This window comes from Micromys minutus, assembly GCF_963924665.1.
Source record: "Micromys minutus genome assembly, chromosome: 26".
NCBI classification, from domain to species: Eukaryota; Metazoa; Chordata; class Mammalia; order Rodentia; family Muridae; genus Micromys; species Micromys minutus.
Window position 1 is genome coordinate 15,986,017 of NC_137961.1, and position 21,816 is coordinate 16,007,832.

General features: G+C 39.5%; 1 protein-coding gene across 1 annotated transcript in view; it reads right to left on the reverse strand.

Moving 5' to 3' along the window:
- The window catches only part of INTS8 (integrator complex subunit 8), a 44,467-nt gene that overhangs the window by 8,795 nt on the left and 13,856 nt on the right, over positions 1-21,816 (reverse strand). The window contains exons 9-22 of the mRNA XM_080938482.1: positions 21,447-21,547; positions 20,358-20,499; positions 17,957-18,027; positions 16,686-16,861; positions 15,853-15,986; positions 13,389-13,499; positions 11,205-11,406; positions 9,521-9,642; positions 7,557-7,741; positions 6,454-6,487; positions 5,538-5,594; positions 5,381-5,442; positions 2,937-3,055; positions 396-499 (exon numbers count right to left, since the gene is read on the reverse strand). Coding sequence (XP_080794608.1) covers positions 396-499; positions 2,937-3,055; positions 5,381-5,442; positions 5,538-5,594; positions 6,454-6,487; positions 7,557-7,741; positions 9,521-9,642; positions 11,205-11,406; positions 13,389-13,499; positions 15,853-15,986; positions 16,686-16,861; positions 17,957-18,027; positions 20,358-20,499; positions 21,447-21,547 — 1,620 coding nt within the window. The remainder of the gene's footprint in view (positions 1-395; positions 500-2,936; positions 3,056-5,380; positions 5,443-5,537; positions 5,595-6,453; positions 6,488-7,556; positions 7,742-9,520; positions 9,643-11,204; positions 11,407-13,388; positions 13,500-15,852; positions 15,987-16,685; positions 16,862-17,956; positions 18,028-20,357; positions 20,500-21,446; positions 21,548-21,816) is intronic.

Here is a 21,816-nt window from a genome sequence, read left to right on the forward strand (position 1 = left end):
TATGGAAGGGCATAACAAAGACACAGACATCAGTTCTGAACAGGCTGAACCTGAGGAGTTCTGGGGGTGTAAGGTGGGAATATCAAGGCAGGAACAAACATTATAATATCAGCACTTAAGAGGAGACATCAGCTGGGCATAGTGGCAGATGCCTGTAATCCTAGCACTGGAGAAGATGAAGCAGGTGGATCACTAGGAGTTCAAGGCTAACATGGGTTACATATCAAGGCTGCCTCCAAAAGGCCAAAAATAAACAGAGAATTATCTGGTCTACAGCCAACAGCCTGCAAGTCATCATCACAGATACAGACATAGCTAAGACCTAACCTAAGGAGACTCATAAGGAAAAGCATGAAAGGCAGGCAGGAGGGGAACACACCCCCAAAACAACTTACCTGGTCTGTATATACATCAGGGGGCACAGCCTTATTGAAGAAGTCAGAGCACACAGCTCCTGCCTGGAGGTAATAGTGCAGAGCGGCCGAATGTTGATTTGTTGCTAAAATAGAAAACAGGGTGAAGAGTTACTTGCCATTAAAATACAAGAACTGAAAAGGATTCAAACAGTAAGTTAAAGATAAGACTCTGCATGGCGTAGCAGGTAAAGGTGAGCCAGAGCACGTGAGTTGGATCCCTAGAATCCACATGGTAAAATGGAGAAATGACTCCCACAGGTTGTCCTCTGAATTACACACACACACACACAAATATAATTTATAAAAAGAGTAAAACTGTATATATATAATTTGCCTGAGTAGTGATAAAACTATTTATTCAGGGTAACATTGTAAAAACTGCCTTCATTTTTAAAAAAAAGGAAAAAAAAAATCAAAGTGATACTGTTAATTCTTTACTTCCTAAAACTGATTAGCCAAAATCTAGCTTAAATTTCTCATTATATTTATAATACAAGATGTAACAGATGGGGTCTTGGGTGATTTTTTTTCTTTTGTTTTGTTTTGAGACAGGCTTCTCCCTGTAGCCCTGGCTGCCCTGGAGCTCACTCTGGAGCCCAGACTAGCCTTGAACTCAGAGATCCACCTGCCTCTGTCTCCTCAGATAACCACTGCCTGTCTTATTATATGAGGATTTTTATTTTCCAGACGAGAATTACATTTTATTCTAGTTTTTAAAGGTACTTCAGAACCTATATAGCTAATGTGCTTTTAGACATGCAGATTTGATAATGCATTCTTTTGGAAGGATGAAAGTAAGTGTTAAAAACCAGCAATTAGCTGGGCAGTGGTGTCACATGCTTTTAATTTCAGCACTTGGGAGGCAGATCTTTGAGTTCAAGGCTAGCATGGTCTACAGAGTTCCAGAACAGCCAGGGCTACGCAGAGAAGCCCATCTCAAATCCCCTCCCCACAAAAGACAAAAGCAAAACAAACAAAACCCTGATGATGTGGCTGTGCTGGTGCACACCTCTAACCTATAATCCAAGCACTTGAAAAGTAGACACATCATGATAGGTGTTCAAGGCCATCCTTAGCTAAGTCATGAATCCGAGGCCTGTGGACTACAAGAGACCCTATCAACCTTTGCATCCCCTCCAAAATATTATTGGATATACAAAAGTTTATTTTATTATCTCTTGAACCTTTAAATTTTGAAACTTTTATTTTAAAAACATTGATTCTCAAAATGATACCAGTGAGAAATTTTATCTGAATTATTATGAATTTTGAAAACTTCATATTAACTTGGAAAATCCTATGACACAGGATTTTATTTATAAGAGCAGTAAAAATTAACTTCCAAGAATACAGATTTTAGAATTTTATATATATATTTTTTATCTTTTTGTGTGTGCACACACATCTACACAATTGTGTTCTCCTGAGTTTGAGACAGGGTCTTATCACATAGCCTTGGATGGCCTGGACAATTATTATGTGTCTTAAACTTGTAAGAAATTTTTACCTTTATTTATATTATTTATTTTATGTGCACATGTACAGGCACACATATAAAGAGCAAAGGACAACTTTCCAGAGTTGATTCTCTATGTCCACCGTGTAGGTCCTGGATACTGAACTCAGGTCATCAGGCTTGGCAGCAACTACCTTTACCCACTGAGCCATCCCACCAGGCCCAGGCTACAATTGTTAAAGAGCAATTTTACAAACAAGCCTCACTCACTAATAGTTAAGAGTACACACTGCTCTTCCAGAAGACCTAATTTCAATTCCCAACACCCAAATCAGGTGGCTCACAACTCCTTTTAACTTGAGCTCCACAGGACCCAGGAAAAGTAACACCTCTGCCCCACAGAAGTACTCCCACACATGTGATACACAGTCATAAGCACAAACACAAAGTAGTAAAATAAATCTCTCTCTCCATATATACCTATGTGTGTTTACGTTAGAGAGAGGAAGGGAGGGAGGGAGGGAGGGGGGGGGGAGAGAACGTATGTGCATATTTAACCCCAGGAAAAACAAAATTTCAAAAACCCCAAACACCCACTATTTAAAGGGAGGGAGCACTAGAGGGATAGTTCAGCCGTTAAGACTGCCTCGTTGCTCTTCCAGAAGATCCCATGTGAGCCCTCGCTCACACTGTTCCTAAAGATTATTTAAAAATTTTTTTGAATCAATTAGCTTTATTTTTTGTCTTCTTTTGAGGGGAGGTTGCAAGGGCAGAGGGCAAATATGGAGAAATAGGGAGATGAACGGGTTTGGGTACATGATGTAAAGTTGATAAAGAATCAATAACAAGTTTTTAAAAAGGTATCATAAAGTTAAAAGCATCTCATCCAAAAAAAAGTATAAATTAAACAATCCAATTTATTCTCTTAATTTATCATGAAAGATGGTCAAATCTCAAAGGTCTAGTAAAGCAAATGCAGCTGTCATAATAAAACGTTTAATAGACTTACCTTCCCTTCTGAGAGTGATACACAAATAAAACAAAGCAATTGTTATCTCACTTACCAAAATAAATATCCGCTTGAATAATTAGCCAAGCATGGTTGTTTGGATTTATACTGAGTGCATATCGAACTAGCTCTTTCACAGTGATTGCTACAGCTTCAAAATCCACAGACTGGAGGCTGAAGGAAAATATTAGGCAACAATCTTTTTTTTAAATGTTTCAAATTTCACACAAGCATTTATTTAAAACAAAAGACACAACCAAAGTCTCAACAGCCATGTAATCTTTACCTCTGCTATTTCTTAAAGCAACAATAAAATTCTATTTTCTAGAAGCCCCCAAAGTACTTAGGGCTCAAATACTAACAATATTCCTGTGTGATCTTCTATCTGCCCAGGACTTCCCACAGGGTAGCGGCGGCACCATACCCTACCGCTTCAGGGCTTTATACAGCAGTGCGTACGGACAGGAGGGGAACGGGCCACGTGCTTTGGCCTGAGTCAAAGCTGAAACCTGCAGCTACTAAACCTCCAAAGCCAAGCCAGCACCCAAGAAAAGAGCTGATGGCCACTCCTAGAAGCTAAAAGCTTAGTGAAAGAGAGCTCAGTCCTCCATTCAGTAGCACATGCTCATGTCATGGACATTTACAGGGGAATGTGACAAAGCACGTCCGCTGGCCTAAGGGGTTAGACACTATCATGACCCACAACTGTACCCAGTACAATGAGGAATGAACTATTGCTACTATTAACAAACAACCAGTTCTATATTTACGGCCAAAGCAGTTAAGCATGCTATTTTACCAAATGCATAAAATGTTAACAGATCTTAAACTTGCTGTCTATATAGCAACTAGTTATTAAAATAGTAACTATTAATCCAGTGTCATAGACACTGTTCTTGGAATGCCATCTTAGGAACCTATAGGGACTCTTGATCAAGAGAAGTATGTTTTCTGGTCAAACATGCAATTACACTTTACTTTTTTCTGAATCAGTTTAAAGTACTGCCACCGTAAAAGACAGCAGTTAAGCCTGCACTACATTAACTCTCTATGTCAAGGCTGATACTATTTTTATCCCTACTTTAGAAATGGAGAATTTAGCAAGAAAGCAAGTGGCTCAAGGTCACGTGGCCAGTGCACACAGAGGCATGTTTCAGGGCTCCAAAATAAGCCATATTTGCTTTTTATGAACATAAGCTGGCAATCTACACGATAGTCTGAACTTAACCTATAGAGGTAACAACTGAGTCACAAAAGCTATCAGTTAGTCAGAAAGACAAAACTAGGGGGTTGGAAGGTGTATCAGTTGCAGGGTGCCTATCTAGCACTGGTTCTGAGTTCACTTCTCAGCACCAGTGAAAACAAGGAAGCAGGACACAAGATTGTCTCTAGAGTCCTATAGCGTATACCAAATCGTGTGTAAAATCAGTATCGACATGGCAGATCTTGCAGTCTGGGTGCATGCTGCTTTTTTGGAAACAAGCAAACAGACAGCAAGTCACTAACTCTCTAGATGCCTGTATGTGAACAGGTGCTCTACTTCCTCACTCCTGGTTTTGTATTTTGGGAGGGTTTTGTTTTTGTTTTTGGCCTCAAATCAATGATCCTCCTGCTTCAACCTGCTGAATTCTGGGATCATAGGCATGCACTGCTGTCAGAACATGGTCCAAGAATGAAGATCTCTGAATGCTTGCTTGTGAGAATGTTCCAAGAAACCAAGACAAGAGTCTTATCATCTCAGTCTCTTCAAAAACACAGGATTGTTCTTGGCTTACAACTCTGTGCCTCTTCCAGTGGATAGGAGTTGAGTTTATTTCAGACTATCCATTACAACAGGCTACTGCTACTTGTTCATGTGCCTCTAAGGAAAAACATACTACTTATGACTTGCTGAACAAAGGAAACTTGCCCTTGGGACTAGATACTTTATTCGTGTGACTCTTCTTAACCTTCAAAGTATAAATTGTCTGATGCTCTTAATAAAGCTGGCACTAAATGAAACTTTAGTCCATCTCATTTATCAGCTCTTTTTTCCCAGGTCCCATATCCTCTAGGTTGGTAAACACAGCACCAGACTCGCTGTTCCCAATTTCTAACCGTGAGCTAGAAACACATTATTTGTATTTACTGTACTACCTTTTTACCTATGTACTAAAACCTTTTGTTCTTCAAAGATATTCCTAGGATTAATAAAATAAGGTTGGGACCTGTGCTTCAAGTACATGATACTACCCCCTGTAACCCTAGCTCTTGGGAGAGTGAGACAGGAGGACTGAGAGTTAAAGACCAGCCTAGTCGACAAAAAGAGACCCATATAGAGGAAGAAAGGTGAGTGGATGGGTTGGTCCTATGACAATGAAAATTACTAGGAAGATAACAGCTGTAGCTGAGAAACAGGATGTCTGCAGATTCCTATACACTAGTGGCTTTTAATGATCCCAGAGTACCAACACCAAGTAGGGTGACTTCTAAATATATTTCTTCTGCATTACTACTTACTTAGGAATGGAAGATGGCCAGATAGAAATGTGCTCAGCTGTGATGTCATTCACAATGTCCTCCTTTTAGAAAGAAAAATGTGCCTTTTATTTTTAAGCAGTATGATTTAAAGAAATTTCTTTCCAGTAATTTCTAAATGAAATTATAAGATACTGACCCGAACATTGTGAAGCTTCACAAAGAGTGATAAAATAATAGTCAAAACCAGTGGTTCCTATGAAGAAGAAAACACAAGAACATTTAAAGTATGTGTGCCCATCCTGTCAATCTCAGAGACAACACATATTTTCTTTCTTTCTTTTTTCAAGAGAAGGTTTCTCTGTGTAGACCAGGCTGGCCTAGAACTCAGAGATCCACCTGCCTCTGCCTCCCTAAAGGCTTGGACCACTACTGCCCAGTGCCAAGTACTCTTACAAGAAAACTATCTTTTGGGAATATGGCATCTACAGTAGAGCATACTAAATTTTCAGTTTCACAATAAAATTATAGCACATGATATACACTTAAATCATCACACTTATATCCCTAGCTTATGATCACTATTATGGCGGAATTTTTTCCTCTATTCTTTTCTTTCCCATGTTTTTGGGAGAACAATGCTAGGAAACTGAACCACACCTCCCAACCTCCTACCCCCAGCCCAAGCAAATGTTCAGCCACAGAGTATATCCCCAGCATCTTCTTTTATGTAACTTTTGATATCTTCCCAACCAGGACTTCTGGCTACCTCCAAAAATTTGACCTATGTATTCATTTAAAGTGATATTTATAACACAAAACCTAGGTATTGACCATTAAGTAAATATGACATTAGTATCAATTAAAAAATAAGCCAGAGTCTCACACATTCAGAGAGACTTGTGAGGGTGTAAGGGGTGGGGAGGTCTTAAGTTTAAAAAGACCTCACTGTAGTCATTAAACCAGCAAGTACAAAATTGGTTCAGATTATCCCATGATCAATAAAGATCACTATAAACACATTTTGTTAGGGATTAAACCAGCAACTGAAATCTCCAGTCAATCCCAAAACTCAGTAATCACAAAAAAATAAAAACAAAAAACAAAAGCCTTACCCGCAATTTTTTGATAAAAGAAAGTAGTTCACTCCTACAAAAAAAATTATATATATATACTTAATATCAAACATTAAAATAAGATAAAGAATACAAACAACATGATGCTTTACTCTTGTCTCTTAATTCCAGTTATGAAAATTATGTCTAGCGGGGTGGTGATGGTACAGGCTTTTAATCCTAGCACTTGGCCAGTGGAGGCAGGCACTCTGAGTTCAAGGACAGCCTGGTATATAGCAAATTCCAGCATAGCCAGGGCTACAGAGATTGTTTTGAAAAACAACAACCAAAAAGAAGGGAAATGTATGTCATATCATTGGTATAATAAGCTAGTAACACTTCTTTTCTATTTTAATCACATAAATCCTTCAGTTCTAATTGTAGACTGATTATAAATTCAGTGATTAAATTAAATCTCTGGGCTGGTAAGTTATCTCAGTGGCTCAAAATACTTGCCGACAAACCGAAGAACCCAACAAGGCAGTTAATTAATAGTTAATTACAGTCTTCTTAAATGAAAAGGTATTTGCAGGAGTGGCCTGGCAGAGGGGAGCATAAGGAGAGGACCGAGTATTCTGACTACATTTACTCACTGCACATACATATACATATGTTTCGTGGTTGGCAGTAGAGAGCAGGGACAACTTTCGAGAACTGGTTCTTCTAGCACGTGAGTGGGATTGAACTTAAGATGTAATACTTGGTGACAAATGCCTTTACCCTGAGCCATTTCAGCAACACAATTCTTCTCCCTTTTTGGTTTTTGAGAAAAGGCCTAAACTCTGCAGCTGAGGCTGACCTGAAACTCTCTGTGTAGACCAGGTTGGCTTGAACTCAGAGAGATCTTCCTGCCTGTACCTCCCAAGTGATGGGATTAAAAGTGTGTTACTACACCCATCTCCAGAGCTCTTAGGATTATACATTTGAGGTTTTGTTTTGTGGTGTGCAGAAATGAGCTCACAGTCTTCTGAACACTAGGCAACACTCTCCCATTGAGCTGCGCCAAAGCCTAAGATTATCTATCTTTACACACCTATAGGATAAAGATGCTCTGGGCAATGTAAACTAATGCACATGTAAGAAGAGCACTGAGAGGAGCATACCGGTACATTATGCCCAGTGTGGATTCCCGCTGCTTTATTAAACTGACTCTGCCGTCGTTTCCTCGTTTGTGCTGGTTAGACACGCTGCAGATCTGAACAACAACTTCCCAGAGGTCTTTAGCAGTCCGTCTACTCTCTTTAGGACCTGGAAGTTCTTTGCAGGTAGCTGCTAAAAGCTGTCCAAGCTGTAATGTGAAAAACAAAACTATGGAAAAGAGAATCTAATTCACATGACAGTCTTATAATAAGGAACACTGGAGGGAAGACAGGCACCTCCCCACACACTCACTTACACTCAGTATAACACAACATTTGAGAGCTCTCCTCCCACTATATGGCTCCCCGGGATCTAACACAGGCTGTCAGACTTGGGGGAAAGCACCTTTAGGTGATGAACCACCTTGCCAGCCTCAGTCAAGATAAAATCAAGGTTACAGAGGGTGGGTGATGTAAAGTTGACTTAAGGCCCTAGGATGCAGGACCAACTTTGGAATAAAGAATAGACCTGAAAGCAAAAGGCAGAGAAAAGAAGGGCCACCAAGAGGGGAGAATACAAGAATTAATACAATTTGATTTATACAAGTATAAATCAGGGCCAATGTGATGCCCAGTGCTTTCAGTGTGATCACTAAAACCCATGGTTTTTTAAAAAAAACAAAAAACAAAACAAAAAATAAAATAAACCAGCTGGATGTGATACAACTGTAATTTCAGCATTCCTATTGCAAGATGGAGACAGAGATAGAATCCCTTGGAAAATTCAGCATGGCAGGAATAAGATCCCTTCAATCCCATCAGGAAACCCCAGTGCCCACAAAACTAAAACCGGATTTTTTAAAAAGTTTTTTAATGGAGTCTCTACTATTCTAGGTCACTTCTTTTGGAGAAAAAGCAGAATTGTGACAAAAACTGCTGTGTGTGTGTGTGTGTGTGTGTGTGTGTGTGTATGTGTGTGTGTGTGCGTGCGTGCGCACGACCGGTGTGCTCCGATCGGTCGGAACTAACTGCTGCCAGGCGGGCTGCCGAGGCCCAGCACACCCCCAGTGGAGCGAAAATGGAGGGCTGGAACAGTGCCATTGCCACAGGCGAGTACGGTGCCCTCTTTATCGGGTACTGCATCTACTTCGACCGCAAAAGGTGGAGTGACCCCAACTTCGAGAACGAAGAAAGAAACAGACGCTTGCTAAGGAGAGAGCTGGTCTTTCCAGCTACCTGATTTAAAAGATGCTGAAGCTGTTCAGAAATTCTTCCTTGAAGAGACACAGCTTGGTGAAGAGTTATTGGTGAAGAGTCACACAAGGTGACTACGAGAAGGGTATTACTGGCACTAGCTGCTTCTCCTCCTCCTGTATATACTCACAGTATCAGTGAACCCTGTCTCTGTGAATCCTGTGCTGTTGCTATTATACTACAGTGTCTCCCTTTCTTATCCAAGGAGGGAACTAGATGGGTTTGTATTACTTCAAAAGAGACCATTTTAGTCATCTGCTAAAAGTTTTCTTTGGTTATATAATTATGTATTATGCAAAAGGTTTTACCCTCAGCCCGCTATCCCAGCCACACTCTCAGGAATGCTTCTCTTTAATAGACAATACACAATTTCTACTTAAAAAGGGGGGGAAGGGGAGGTGGCAGAAACTGCATACACATTGACCTCAGCACTTGTTGGAAACATGAGGTAGAAACACTGAGTTACATACTAGACACTGTCACAAAAACAAAGAGTGCTGGGATTATCTTGTTCTCACAGACACCAGGGAAGGGCTTTGAACCTAAGCTACATTCCCAGCACAAACCATGTACCTCACTCCGACTGACAACTGCTTGCCTTGACTGATACGGACTATAGAAATCAGACAATTTCAGAATGGTAGGAACTAATAAAATGGGTACATTAATAGAGTACTCATAATATATAAAAATACCAATACTCTGAAAATCATTTTAGACTAAACATTATTTACCTTTACAAATGGATTATTCTGAAATAAAAATGCAGGAACTTGCAGAGTAAGATATTCGTTTTCTCTCCAGTTTAACATAAAAGCAACACACTCTTGAGCTACAACTTGACGAAGTGGAATATCTAAAAAGCAAGGAAAGAACCAGTTGGAAAAGCCAATCTTGGGAACAAAATTCTTTATTCTGAACGTTGAGGGAAGCAAGAGGATCAGAAGTTCAAGGTCATCCTAGGCTACACAGCAAGTACAAATGCAGTCTGGGCTATAAAAGACCTTACCTATAAATAAGTTAATGAATGAATAAATAAACATACTAGAAATAACTTAAAATACAGTAGTATGGAAAAAAACTCACCTAAGATGTTTCCTTTTAAATAAATATACCGAAGCATGTTGTCAATTTTTGTAGCTCAAAGCAGTTAGCAGATTGTAAAATACTTTAGAAGTAAGAATATAAGGCATCCTTAGTCAAAATACCAAAACAGTGAATCCGGTGTCTGAGGCCAGAAGAGGCCACTGGATCTCTTGGAACTCAAGTTAAAAATGGTTGTTGTAAGTCACCATGTGAGCGCTGGGAACTGACCCCAGATCCTCTGTAATAGTGGCCAGTGCTCAACTGCTGAGAGCCCAGCCTTACAACCCTTTGTTCTGTTTTGTTTGAGACAGCTTCTCTCACTGAATCTGCAAAAGCATCCCTTCACATGTGCACACACACTAGGCAATTTTTGTTTGTTTGTTTCTTTTTTTAAAGGAAAACACTTTCCTCTCACATCCTGACCCACAGAGACAATAGCCTACCAACTCCAACTCTTCTAGTGGCACTGATAACCTTGAACTCTGATAGCCTTCTGCTTCTACCTTCTGAGTGCTGGAACTAAAACCGTGCACACCAACCAGAGCTTCCTAATAGGATACCATAAAACAGCAGCATAAAACCTAGCAGTGATGGTTAGTATCTGAAATTCCAGTATGAAAGACTGAGAGGCAGAGAGAGGCCCAACTGTAGGACAGGCTAATCGGTCTATGCTTGTAGGCCCAAACACTCCAGGAGCTAAGGCAGAAAGATCACTTGAAACCAGCATGGCCAACACATCATTACTATACTATGTCTTAGAAAACAAATAAAATTACAACATATAATTTCTACAATGTGTTGAATGGTCCAACAAAAACTCATTTCGCCCCAAACCCAAACCCCTGCCTCAGAAAGTTCTGAATGAAATCATACTAAGGAATAAGATTTCTACATATGTAGCCAGTGAACTGAGTTCCTACTGGTTTAGGAGGACCTTAAATGCAATCAATCAATGGTCTCCTAAGAGAAAAAGCAACCACATGAAAACAAGGTCAGAGACTAGATAGAGAGATACAGTTATAGCCACGTAGTCCCAAGATTACCAGGAGCAACTAGAAACTAGGAAAAAGCAGATAAACAGTTCCTGTGTCTTCAGGAGCATAACTCTGAGTCAAATTGATTTCAAATTTTAAATCACCCAGTTTGCACAGCTGCTATGGAAACCCCAGGGAAAAATGTTTCTCCTGTTACCAATCTTGTCAAATCACTTCTAAACCCTGTTCTAGGATAGAAATTTTCCTACAGGGGTAAAGTCAAGTAAACAGACCCTACCCAACACACACCCACAACTTAGTAATGAATTCTGTATTTGGGTTTGTTAACCAATCTTACCAGGAAGCCTCATCTCCAAATATCCTCGGACCCTACTGATAAGGTCAGAAGGAGGTCTCTCTCCTGATTGCCCCATTCCAGCTTCATGAGTGTGAATATCCAAAAGTAGTATCTCATTCAACATAACCTGACGGAGTTTTGGTGAGAACTCTGTTACCAACTCCAAACAAGCTGTAAATAGCTGTTTTGAATGGGAAAAGTCCTATAAAAGGAAGAGGATAGGCAGTCAATCCTCTGGAACAGAGTATTATGTATCTTCACAGGGACTGGGAAAAAGAGAAGGACACAATTGAAATGGTTCACATTGTGTCTAGGGGAATAAGGCTAAATTATCTTTATCTTTACTGTTGGTTTATTACAATAAACAACTATGACTACATGAATTACTAAACAAGTTTGACAGAAATTATACAGTAACAAAGACTTTGCTATTACACAAGTATAAAATGTTATGACAAGAACCATCCATCCACGATACTCGGGTTTCACACTGCACTCTTTGCATGTCATCCCACTGCACTGTGTAACTAGCTAACATATCGAACAAATCCACCTTTCTACCACACACTTCAGACACTACCCACACTGCCCACCAGCCTCCTATGTCATTCTCTAACAGTTTGACTTCCTAATCACAATAAAAGGCTTTCTCAGTTATCGGTAGTTATTTGTTTGTTTCTTAGACAGGACCCCATGATGCAGCCATGGCTATCCAGAACTTCTGGACATCACGATAGCTTCAAACTCAAGAGATCTGTCCTCCTAAGTGCTAGGATTAAAGGCATGTACCATTCATCACACCAAATAATCTTTCATCATTTTTTGGAGGGTGTTTTCAAGACAGTTTCTCTGTGTAGCCTGGCTGCCCTTGAACTCACTCTATAAACCAGACTGACCTCAAACTCAGAGATCTACATGCCTCTGCTTTCTGAGTGCTGAAATTAAAGACATTCACCATTTCGTCCAAGAGACTTATTTTTTTATGTTTATTTATTTTATGTATGTGAGTACACTGTAGCTGTCTTCAGACACATCAAAAGAGGGCATCATATTCCATTACAGATGGTCGTGAGCCACCATGTAGTTACTGGGATTTGAACTCAGGACCTCTGGAAGAACAGTTAAGTATTCCTAAACAATGAGCCATCTTTCCAGCCCCAGACTCACTACTTTTTGTGCATGAGTGTTTTATTTGTACATATGTGCACTAACACCTAGAAATAAACACTAGAGCCCATGGAACTGAAGTTAGAATGTTTGTAAACCACCACATGGGTAATGAAAACCAAACCTAGATCCTCTATAAGAGCAGCAAGTGTTCTTAACTGATGAGCCATCCTTCTGACTTGCTACCTTTTCCTGTTTTGTATGTGTGGTATCCATGCTTATCACATCATTCTTGGCCCTGATAGTGTCTGCTCTAGGATCTCCACCAGTACATTAAAATCAGGAAACAAGGGACAGAGAGATAGCTTAGCAGATAAGAGCACTTTACAGTTCTCAAAGGGGACCCAAGTTCTGGTCAAAGCTATCATGTCTGGTACCTCCCAACCTTCTGTAACTCTAAATTCAGGGTGCCTCTAGCATCTGCACACATTATACACAACCGTACACACAGACACATAATTAGAAATAGCAATCCTATGTTGGAGAGATGGCTCAGCAATTAAGAGTACTGAGTGTTCTTCCAGAGGTCCTGAGTTCAATTCCCAGCAACTACAATTCAAAACCATCTGTAATAAGATCTGATACTCTCTTCTGGTGTGCCTGAAGACAGCTACAATGTACTCATATATAAAATAAATCTTTAAAAAAAATAGCAATCCTTTTCATAATTAACAAACAGGACCTTCTATTCTGATTAGAGAACATTTAATGAGGGAGGTGTACATTTGTGGGTGTGGTGGATGTGCCATGGTATGTATGTGAACAACTTCAGGTTGGTCTTCATCGTCTACACGTGTGAGACAAGATTTCTTTATCTTGTCTTATAAAGCTCGCTGGTCCAAGAATTCTGGAGCTTCATTTGTCTCTACCGGCTCCTGCTACCATGTCTGACTTTATATGAGTTATGAGATTTGAACTCAGGTTCTCACAGCCACGCACCAAGCACTTTACCCACTAAGCAATCCCCCCAGCCCCTGAGAAAGGTCTGAATAAATGTTTCATTCACATTTCACTCACCTTAACAGTACTGCAGTGTAAACCTTTGGCCATGAGAATGTAAACCAGATCTCTTGTTAAATTATCCTTAATTCCTAGGATAACACTACTATATACAGAAGGTATTTCCCACTAAAAAAACAAACAAACAAACAAACAAATAAATAAATAAATAAACAGACATGCAGAGAAGGGCAAATCTAGGTGAAAATTTCTCAATCATCTTTAATTGCATTTTTAGAAAAGTATTAAAACCACATAATTTTCAAACAGAAAAAATACATAACAATAAAGTGTTAATGCAAGTAAACATTTCACTGCAAGACCACTAGAGGGAGGACTACAGCTTCTAAAGGTCCTTTGTGAAGCACTGGCAATACAAAGGACCAACAGTGAGTAGTACAGCACATGTTAAGCATGCACAAAGCTACCCTGACACTTTAAATACCTCTCAGGTAATTCTCAGAACAATACTACGAGACAGGTGCTACTGATCCTCATTTTACAAATGACAAGACTGAGGCAGGAAGGGACAGATCAGAATATATACAGCCATTAAGTATAGAAAATGGAAGGTAGTACCAATTTGCCTCTTAATTACTTTGCTGCATTTTCCAATTAAAATTAATGCCAATAAACATACCATAAATACCAGGAGAATTCTTAATATTTAGAACAATTTTCACGTCACTACATTTGTGTATTTAAGCCTGAAAAATATAAATCAATTTCAGACTTTTCCTAAACAGTGTCATTAGGGGAAAAAATAGAAATACTGCAAAAAGGCTATAAAGATGGTTCAGCTGTTAAAGACTAGACTCAGCCTGGTGCTGGTGGCACATGCCTTTAATCCCAGCACTCAGGAGGCATAGGTGGGCATATCTCTGAGCTCAAGGTCAGCCTGGTCTACATAGCAAGTTCCAGGAGAGCCAGGGGCTACACAAAAAATATTGTCTCAAAAAAAAAAAAAAAAAAAAAAAAAAAAAAAAAAGTGATGGGTAGCTAGGCTCACAACCAAGATATGAAGAAACACTGCTATATTATTTGAAATTTCTCCTGCGGTTACTGCCTCTTGTCCTATAAACTACAACCCCCTAGCAGTCTGCTTTATATGTATTTTAATTTTTACTATATTTTGAGATAGGGTGTCAGTATGTAATCTAGGTTGGCCTAAACTCTGGCTTCTCCTAACTCAGCTTCTTGAATGCTGGGATTAGAGGTGTTTTAAGCTTAAATTGCTACTTTAAAAAGTTATCTTTATAATGGGTAATAATGGCTCATGACTTTAATCCCGGCACTTGGGGGGCAGAGGCAGGCTGATCTCTGTATGTCCAAGGCCAGCCTGGTCTGGTCTATAGAGTGAGTTCTAGGAGAGCCAAGGTTTTACTTTTTAATATTGTCTTGAAACCTAAAGATTACGTTTTGGAATCAACTTATTGAAACTTTTTTATAAGACTTTTTTTTCATTAAAAGTTTCCTGTAAGAGGGGATGGAGAGATGGTTAAGACACTGATTGCTCTTCTAAAGGTCCTGAGTTCAATTCCCAGCAACCACATGGTGGCTCGTAAGCATCTGTAATGAGATCTGATGCCCTCTTGTGGTGTGCATAGAAAGAGAGCATTCGTATACATAAAATAAATAAATCTTGTAAAAAATTTTCCTGAATGAAAATAATTGTTGGAGTGAGGGTGGGGGTCCCTGCCAGGGCTTCCCCGTGTAACCTGAACCTGCTCTGGTCTGCAGACCAGGCTGCCCTTGAACTCAAGAAATCCTGCAGCCTATGTCTCCTGGGCGCTAAGGGTAAAGGTGTGCAGCGCTACATCTGCAAAGGCAAGTGCACTTCACAGAGACCGAGACTCAGAGTGGCCTGGGAAGGTGAAGGCAGCTGAAGAATCACAGTTTCCTTCAGGCCTGTCCTCCAGCAGACCACCCCATAGCCATGTAAATATGAGCAGTATTTTCTTCCAGAAGCTATAGGAAGAGAAAATTAAAGACTTGAAGTTGCAAAGAACTTTTGTGTAGAAGTCTCAGAAAAGTTGGAGAGGCATAAATATGACCAAAATACACTGAGAAAATAAACTGCTAGGGTTGGAAGTGTGGCTCAGTGGTCTACTACTTGCCCAGACTGAGTGAAGTCTCAGGCTCACTTCTCAGAACCAGAAACTAAACAGACAAGAACAAAGGCCTTGAGCCCTGTTGAGACAAGACAGGATACATGAGATGCATTTTACCTATGTTTGCAGCTGTGTTTCAAATGCATGGAGGTGTTCTCACAGCAAGTGGAGCACAGACTCTCCTCACACTACTGGGTGTTTCTGTGATTCCCTTTTTCTTTCCACAGCCAAGGGCAAAGGTACAAGTGTGGTCATGTGAAAGTCCTTAACTATTAAAGGAGTCCTTACTGTTTAAAAAAAAAAAAAGGCAGAAACCAGGGTTCCTCCTAGATATAAATAAAACAAAGAATGTATTCTTAATAGTTTCTTACCTTATTTGATACAGTCCAAAACTGTCGCTCTGAAGTCATACCATGTAATTCAATTAAAATCTGTCTAATACGCCAGGGATCCACTGATAATATAAGCTGATGCTCCAACTGGCCAATGTTGACACTTGCCGAGGCTAAGAAGATAGCTCTATTTCAGTTAATGATTAAACTTAAGTCTCAGATTTTAAGTATGATACAACTAAGAGAAATAGCACATGTCTAGTATCTTACGTTAAAAGTAGAAAACATTTTGAAAATACAATTGTTTTATGTAACCCAAATTATATACTAACTTTATTTCCACACAGAAAACCTACACACAACGTATGCACTTAGTAAAGTGAACACACACACACACACACACACACACACACACACACACACACAGTAAAAATGTAACAGTCAAATTAACTGGCCTACAGAAAGGATTTGCAGAAAGAATATAGAAAAATTAATATAAACAAATCTCCCTTGTAAATATATATTAACTAAAGTGTATACGCTATAAATCTTTATTAGCAATAATAAAAAAAGTATGTGGGGAGGTATTTTTAATCCACTCTGTCTGTCTCCTCTCTCTCGATTCAGACCTTTACCTTCAAGAACATATGAGCACTCTATGTTATATTATACCCAGCTAAGCCACTTTATGAATTATGCCTAAATATCCAACAGCCTTGGTTACCTGAGAACCATGAACTGCTCACGCAGAAATCTAACCACAACAAACAGATTAGTTTCTATTAATTATCCTCACAAATACCAACTAAAATACAAAGAAAGTCTTAGGTATATCTTAGCATTAACTTGAAAACTAGCAAAATAGGGCTAACCTGGGATATCATAAAATGAAGTCACGGGTTTAATACACAGATTTACTCTCGGGGATCTCTTCCTCATCTGATCAACAAGCAGCTTTTGTTCTTCATCTTTCAATAATGTTATGAAAAGCTCATGTGAAGAAATCATGAAGACATACTGCAGATCTTCCAACCCTAGACACACATTCCTAGAGTAGTAAGAAACATAAACCATGAGTGTACATTTTTGTTTGGGAAAAACACTCATATCAACCAATTATTAGTCCTAAGCCACATTTAAAGCTATCATTTCATAAATTACATAACAGTATTTTGAAATACATATTACATTTTTCCTTTGGTTGTTCCTTAAATTACAATGTCAGTGTATAATAAACTAAAAAACAAAAAAAAAGGGGTCTAAAAGGCGACTACGTAGCTGGTGATCTTGAGTGCTTGCTCTTCTCTAAAAGGCCCTGAGTTCCATTCCCAGCACGAACACAGGCAGCTCACAATCACCTGTAACTCCACCTCCAGAGGATTCAATACCCTCTTTCAGCCTTTGCTGGTATCTGTACATGCATGTACATACATACATATATATTTTTTGAGTATATAACCTTAAAGCTTTATATTACTAGGCAAATCTCAATTAACTGATTCACACTGTAACTTACTTATTAGCTATACAGACAGTATAAAAATATAAACACAACTAGTAACAGATACAACTAGTAAAAGCTAGACACAGTGGCTTATACCTGCAATCTCAGCGTTTGGGAGATAGAAGGAAAGAGAATTGAAAGTTTAGGGCCAACTGGAATTATGTGGTGAGGCCTAGTATCAAGGAAATAAATGCCATGGGTGTAGCCCATCAGCAGAATATGTGCCCGGCACATACAAGTCCTGGGCTGATCTCCAGCATCATACAGACACACATTCAATCCCAGCAGGCAAGACTCAAGTCACAGGATCTTAAGTTTCAGGATAACTAGATATTCATAGCAAAACCCATCTCAAAAAATAAAAGCTGGCTGGCTTGGGGTGTGGGGCAGGAGAGGTACAAGGAGGGCAACAGAGATCAAGAGGAGTAAAGAATTTGATGCTAAGCTAAGCTTAACTCCCAGAGCCCACATGATACAAGAAAAGAACAAAATCCTTTGTCCACTGACCTTCACACAGACATTCTTGCATGTGCTCATACAGATAGACACACACACAAAATGTTAAAAATGAAATGTCTAGAAGGAGAAAACATTTTTCTTATGAAACTAAGTTCTAAGTTTAAGACAAAAGGTACTTACTTTAGAAAAGCAGCCATGTTTCCTTTCAAAGAATCTGAAGCTTTTTCTATGTTTATTGATCTTGAACATACCTAGGAATTTGAATAATTTTCATTTAAATATGCATTTAGCTTGAACTATTGAGATTTCTAAATAAAACCTGGGGTGTGTGTTGGTGAGTGTGGATGTCCAGCCTGGATGTCTACTTGTGCACAAGGACATGCCTGATGTCTGCAGATGCCAGAAGGCAGTACTAGACAGATTCCCGGAACCTGAGTTAAAGACGGCTGAGCCAACACTGGGTGCTGGGAACTGACCTGATTCTGCGAAAGAACAGCCAATGGCTCTTAACTAGTGAGCTGCCTCATCACTGCTCCAAATAACTCAACTTTTATGCTTCAATCACTAATCACTAATCATTAAATAATTTAAGACAAAGTCCAAGATTATTGAAAAAAAAAGTGGGACCAACCATTTTTATAAGTTCAGACACATGTAGTTAAGAATAACAACTTGGTGCATTAAGTTCCTATCTATTCTACTAAGTTTCAAGAATTCTTCGAACATATTAAGAAAAAATACTGTTAAGCAACTCAAAAAGGGGAGAAATCCAAAACTGACTGTAGATTACTCCACTTAAAAATAAAGTTATAATGCTTTTACAGTTGTCTTTTTTTTTTTTTTTTTTTTTTTTTTTTTTTTTTTTGAGACAGGGTTCCATATATTCCAGGCAGCCTCTAATTTGTCAGTAGCTGACAATGACCTTGAACTTCTCATTCTCCTAAAGGTATCTCAGAACTGGAATTACAGACTTGTGTTACCACAACCAGTACTGCATGTTGATGGGAAGGAACCCAGGGTTTTGTGCAGGCTAAGGAAGCATCCTACCAAGTGAGCTTCAGTCCAATATGAAAACGTTTAAGAGATCAGCAATGATGCCAGATACAAAACGTAGAAAGCTCATCATGCCTGTGAGCAACACATCAAGTTCCTACGAAAAGCCAAGCAAGTGCCACGTGCCTGTGATCTCAGCACTTGTGAGACCACGGTAAGAAGATACCAAGTTTGATGCCAGTCTAGGTGTAGCAGTCAGCCTGTATCTCAGGACAAAACAATTAAAATATAAACGCTGACAAACCACTCAGCAGTAACTCTGAGGATGTTAAGGACCAGAAGTCAGATTCCAGCATGCACAAAACAAGCTCAGTGTCCCGGAGATGCACAGAACCCAGGTCCAGGAGAGCAGAGGTAGGAGGGTTCCCGAGTCCTGCTGGATTCTGGCAAAGTGGTACAAAACACAAGCTCAAGGATCAGCAACCAGACCTTGATTCAAAGGATCAGGCAGAAGGTAACAAAGGACACTGAACATCCTCTTCTGGCCTCTGAGCTCATGCAGAAGTGGGAACACATATGTGCAAATACTCACTTGAACACTGAAATAAAAATCTTTTATTTACTAGTCTGGCAAGATGGCTCAACAGGTAAGGGAGCTAGACAAAGCATGATAATATTTGAGTTCCAACACTCACAAGTTGTCCTCAGACCTCTACAGGTGTGCAATTGCATGTGCACACACATACAAATACAGCAATATAATAAGACTTTCATTTTTAAAAATTAAGATTTGGGGGCTGAAGCCAAGTGTAGGGGTGCATGCCTTTAATTCTAGAACTGAGAAACAGAGGCAGGCAGTTATCTGTGGGCTCAGAACCAGCCTACCTACATAGATAGTTCTAGGACCAGGGTTATGTAATAACTCTGCCTCAAAAAAATAAACAAAACAAAACAAAAACAAACAAACAAACAAACCCTTGGGGACTGACAGTTCAGCGGTTAAGAGCACTTACTGCTCTTGCAGAAGACCTGGGCTCACTGCCCAGCACCTGTAACAGATGGCATACAGATCCTAACTGCAGCAGAGCAGAGGAGTGAGTGAAAGAACAAGGAGTGTAAAGGAAACAAGGAGCAGAGGCTGTCTGAAGCAGACACAGAACACATGACGGCCTACCTCACCCACTGGAGGCTGGGCAAAAGAACAAAGCTGAGGCCTGGGCTACACAGCAAGATCCAGGACCCAAAAGAGAACAGGAAGAAGCAGCTGAGGAAGAAGAGAAGGAAAGAGAGCAGGAGGAAGAGAGACAGGAGGAGGGGAAAAAGAAGCAAAGAGGGGGAAAAAGAGCAAAGAGGACAGAGAAGAGGAAAGGGAAGGGAAGAAGAGGAAAGGAAGGGAGAGGAAGAAGAGGGGACAGAGTAGAAGAGGGAGGAGTGGGAGGAGAAAGAGAAAAGAGGGGAGGAAGAGGAGGAAGAGGAAGAGGAGAGTGCTACTGCTGCTCAATTAGTACTGTCAACTCTCAGGCACAGAAAGAAATTAAATAAATAAATAAATAAATAAGTTTCTGTTACCACAGGACAACTGGCTTACCTCAAGGAGAAAATCTATTTTTTCCTTGTTTGGTCTAAGAAGCAGTTGATTGAACTGGACACTAATTGTTCTGCCTTCCAGTATATCTCGTACTGTGTTGCAGGCACAAATTTTAAAACAGATCTCATCTAGAGCTTCATTTCTACAAAACACAAAAGTAGAAACATGAATGTTTTTATTATAAAATGTGAACGGTATTGAGAAGTAATATTTTAGGACATTCACTACTCTACTAAATAATATAAATCAACTCAAAAAAAAGTATAAAAAAATACAAAAAGAATTCTAAAGATTAAGTAAGTATAAGAACTGTGCTCCAGGGCTAAGAGATGGCTCAGCAGTTTAGAGCACTGGCTGATCTTCCAGAGGTCCTGAGTTCAATTCCCAGCAACCACATGGTGGCTCACAACCATCTGTAATGGGATCTGGTGCCCTCTTCTGGCCCAGAGGCATATATGCAGGCAGAACACTGTACACATAATAAACAAATATCTTTAAAAAAAAAAAAAGAAAACTGTATTCCAAATAACTTTCTCACTGCAAGCATTTTAAAAAGAAACTAAGAGAAGAAAACTTTAAAATGTCCTCAGTGGGAGGACGTGGGTTCACTGTCACCTCACAAATGTCTGTCACTTCAGTTCCAGAGGATCTAATACCCTCTTCTGACCTCTGAAGACACCAGGCATTCATAGTGTACAGATACCAACCCAAATAAAAAAAATAATAATAAAAAAATAAAACCACCCATATACATAAAAATAAGCATTTTAAAATGTCTTCACAGAGGCTAGAGAAATAGATGGCTCAGAGGTTAAGAGCACTTGAGCTCTTCCAGAGGTCTTGAGTTCAAATCCTACAACCAACCACATGGTAGCTCACAAATATCTGTAATGGGATCTGAATCCCTTTTTTTGTAAAATACACCAATAAAGAAATCTTTTTTAAAAGCCTTCCTAACACTATCTGTCCATTATATCGGCAAATTTGAAAATAATGTTAATAATTTGCAGGTAACTTGCAAGTGTGATTTCATAACCCACAAAACACTTGTTCTGTTATTCAAAGATCGAAATGAATTTTTCAACTTACCCCTGTTGAGCTTTCTGAAAGAGTTCCCTTAATACTGATTGCCGGAACTGGACAGGTAACGTGAAAGTTAAGTTATCTTCAATGAATATCTGCACTACCTCCTATAACAAAGACACAAAATTGCTTTCATGTTTAAAACAAAAAACAAAAACGAGGCAGGACACGCATCTTATGGGTCAGAGTATAGCTCAGTTGGCCGAAGGCCTGCTTGTCTAGCATGAATAAGCCTGGGCTCAGTACCAGCACTGCTTACGACTGGGTAAGGGGTGCACACCTGCAACCTCAGCACTAGGCAATGGAGGCAAGAGAAAGTTCAACGTCGTCCTAAACTATATGTTGAGCTATAAAAATCAAAAGCATTCCCTTTAAA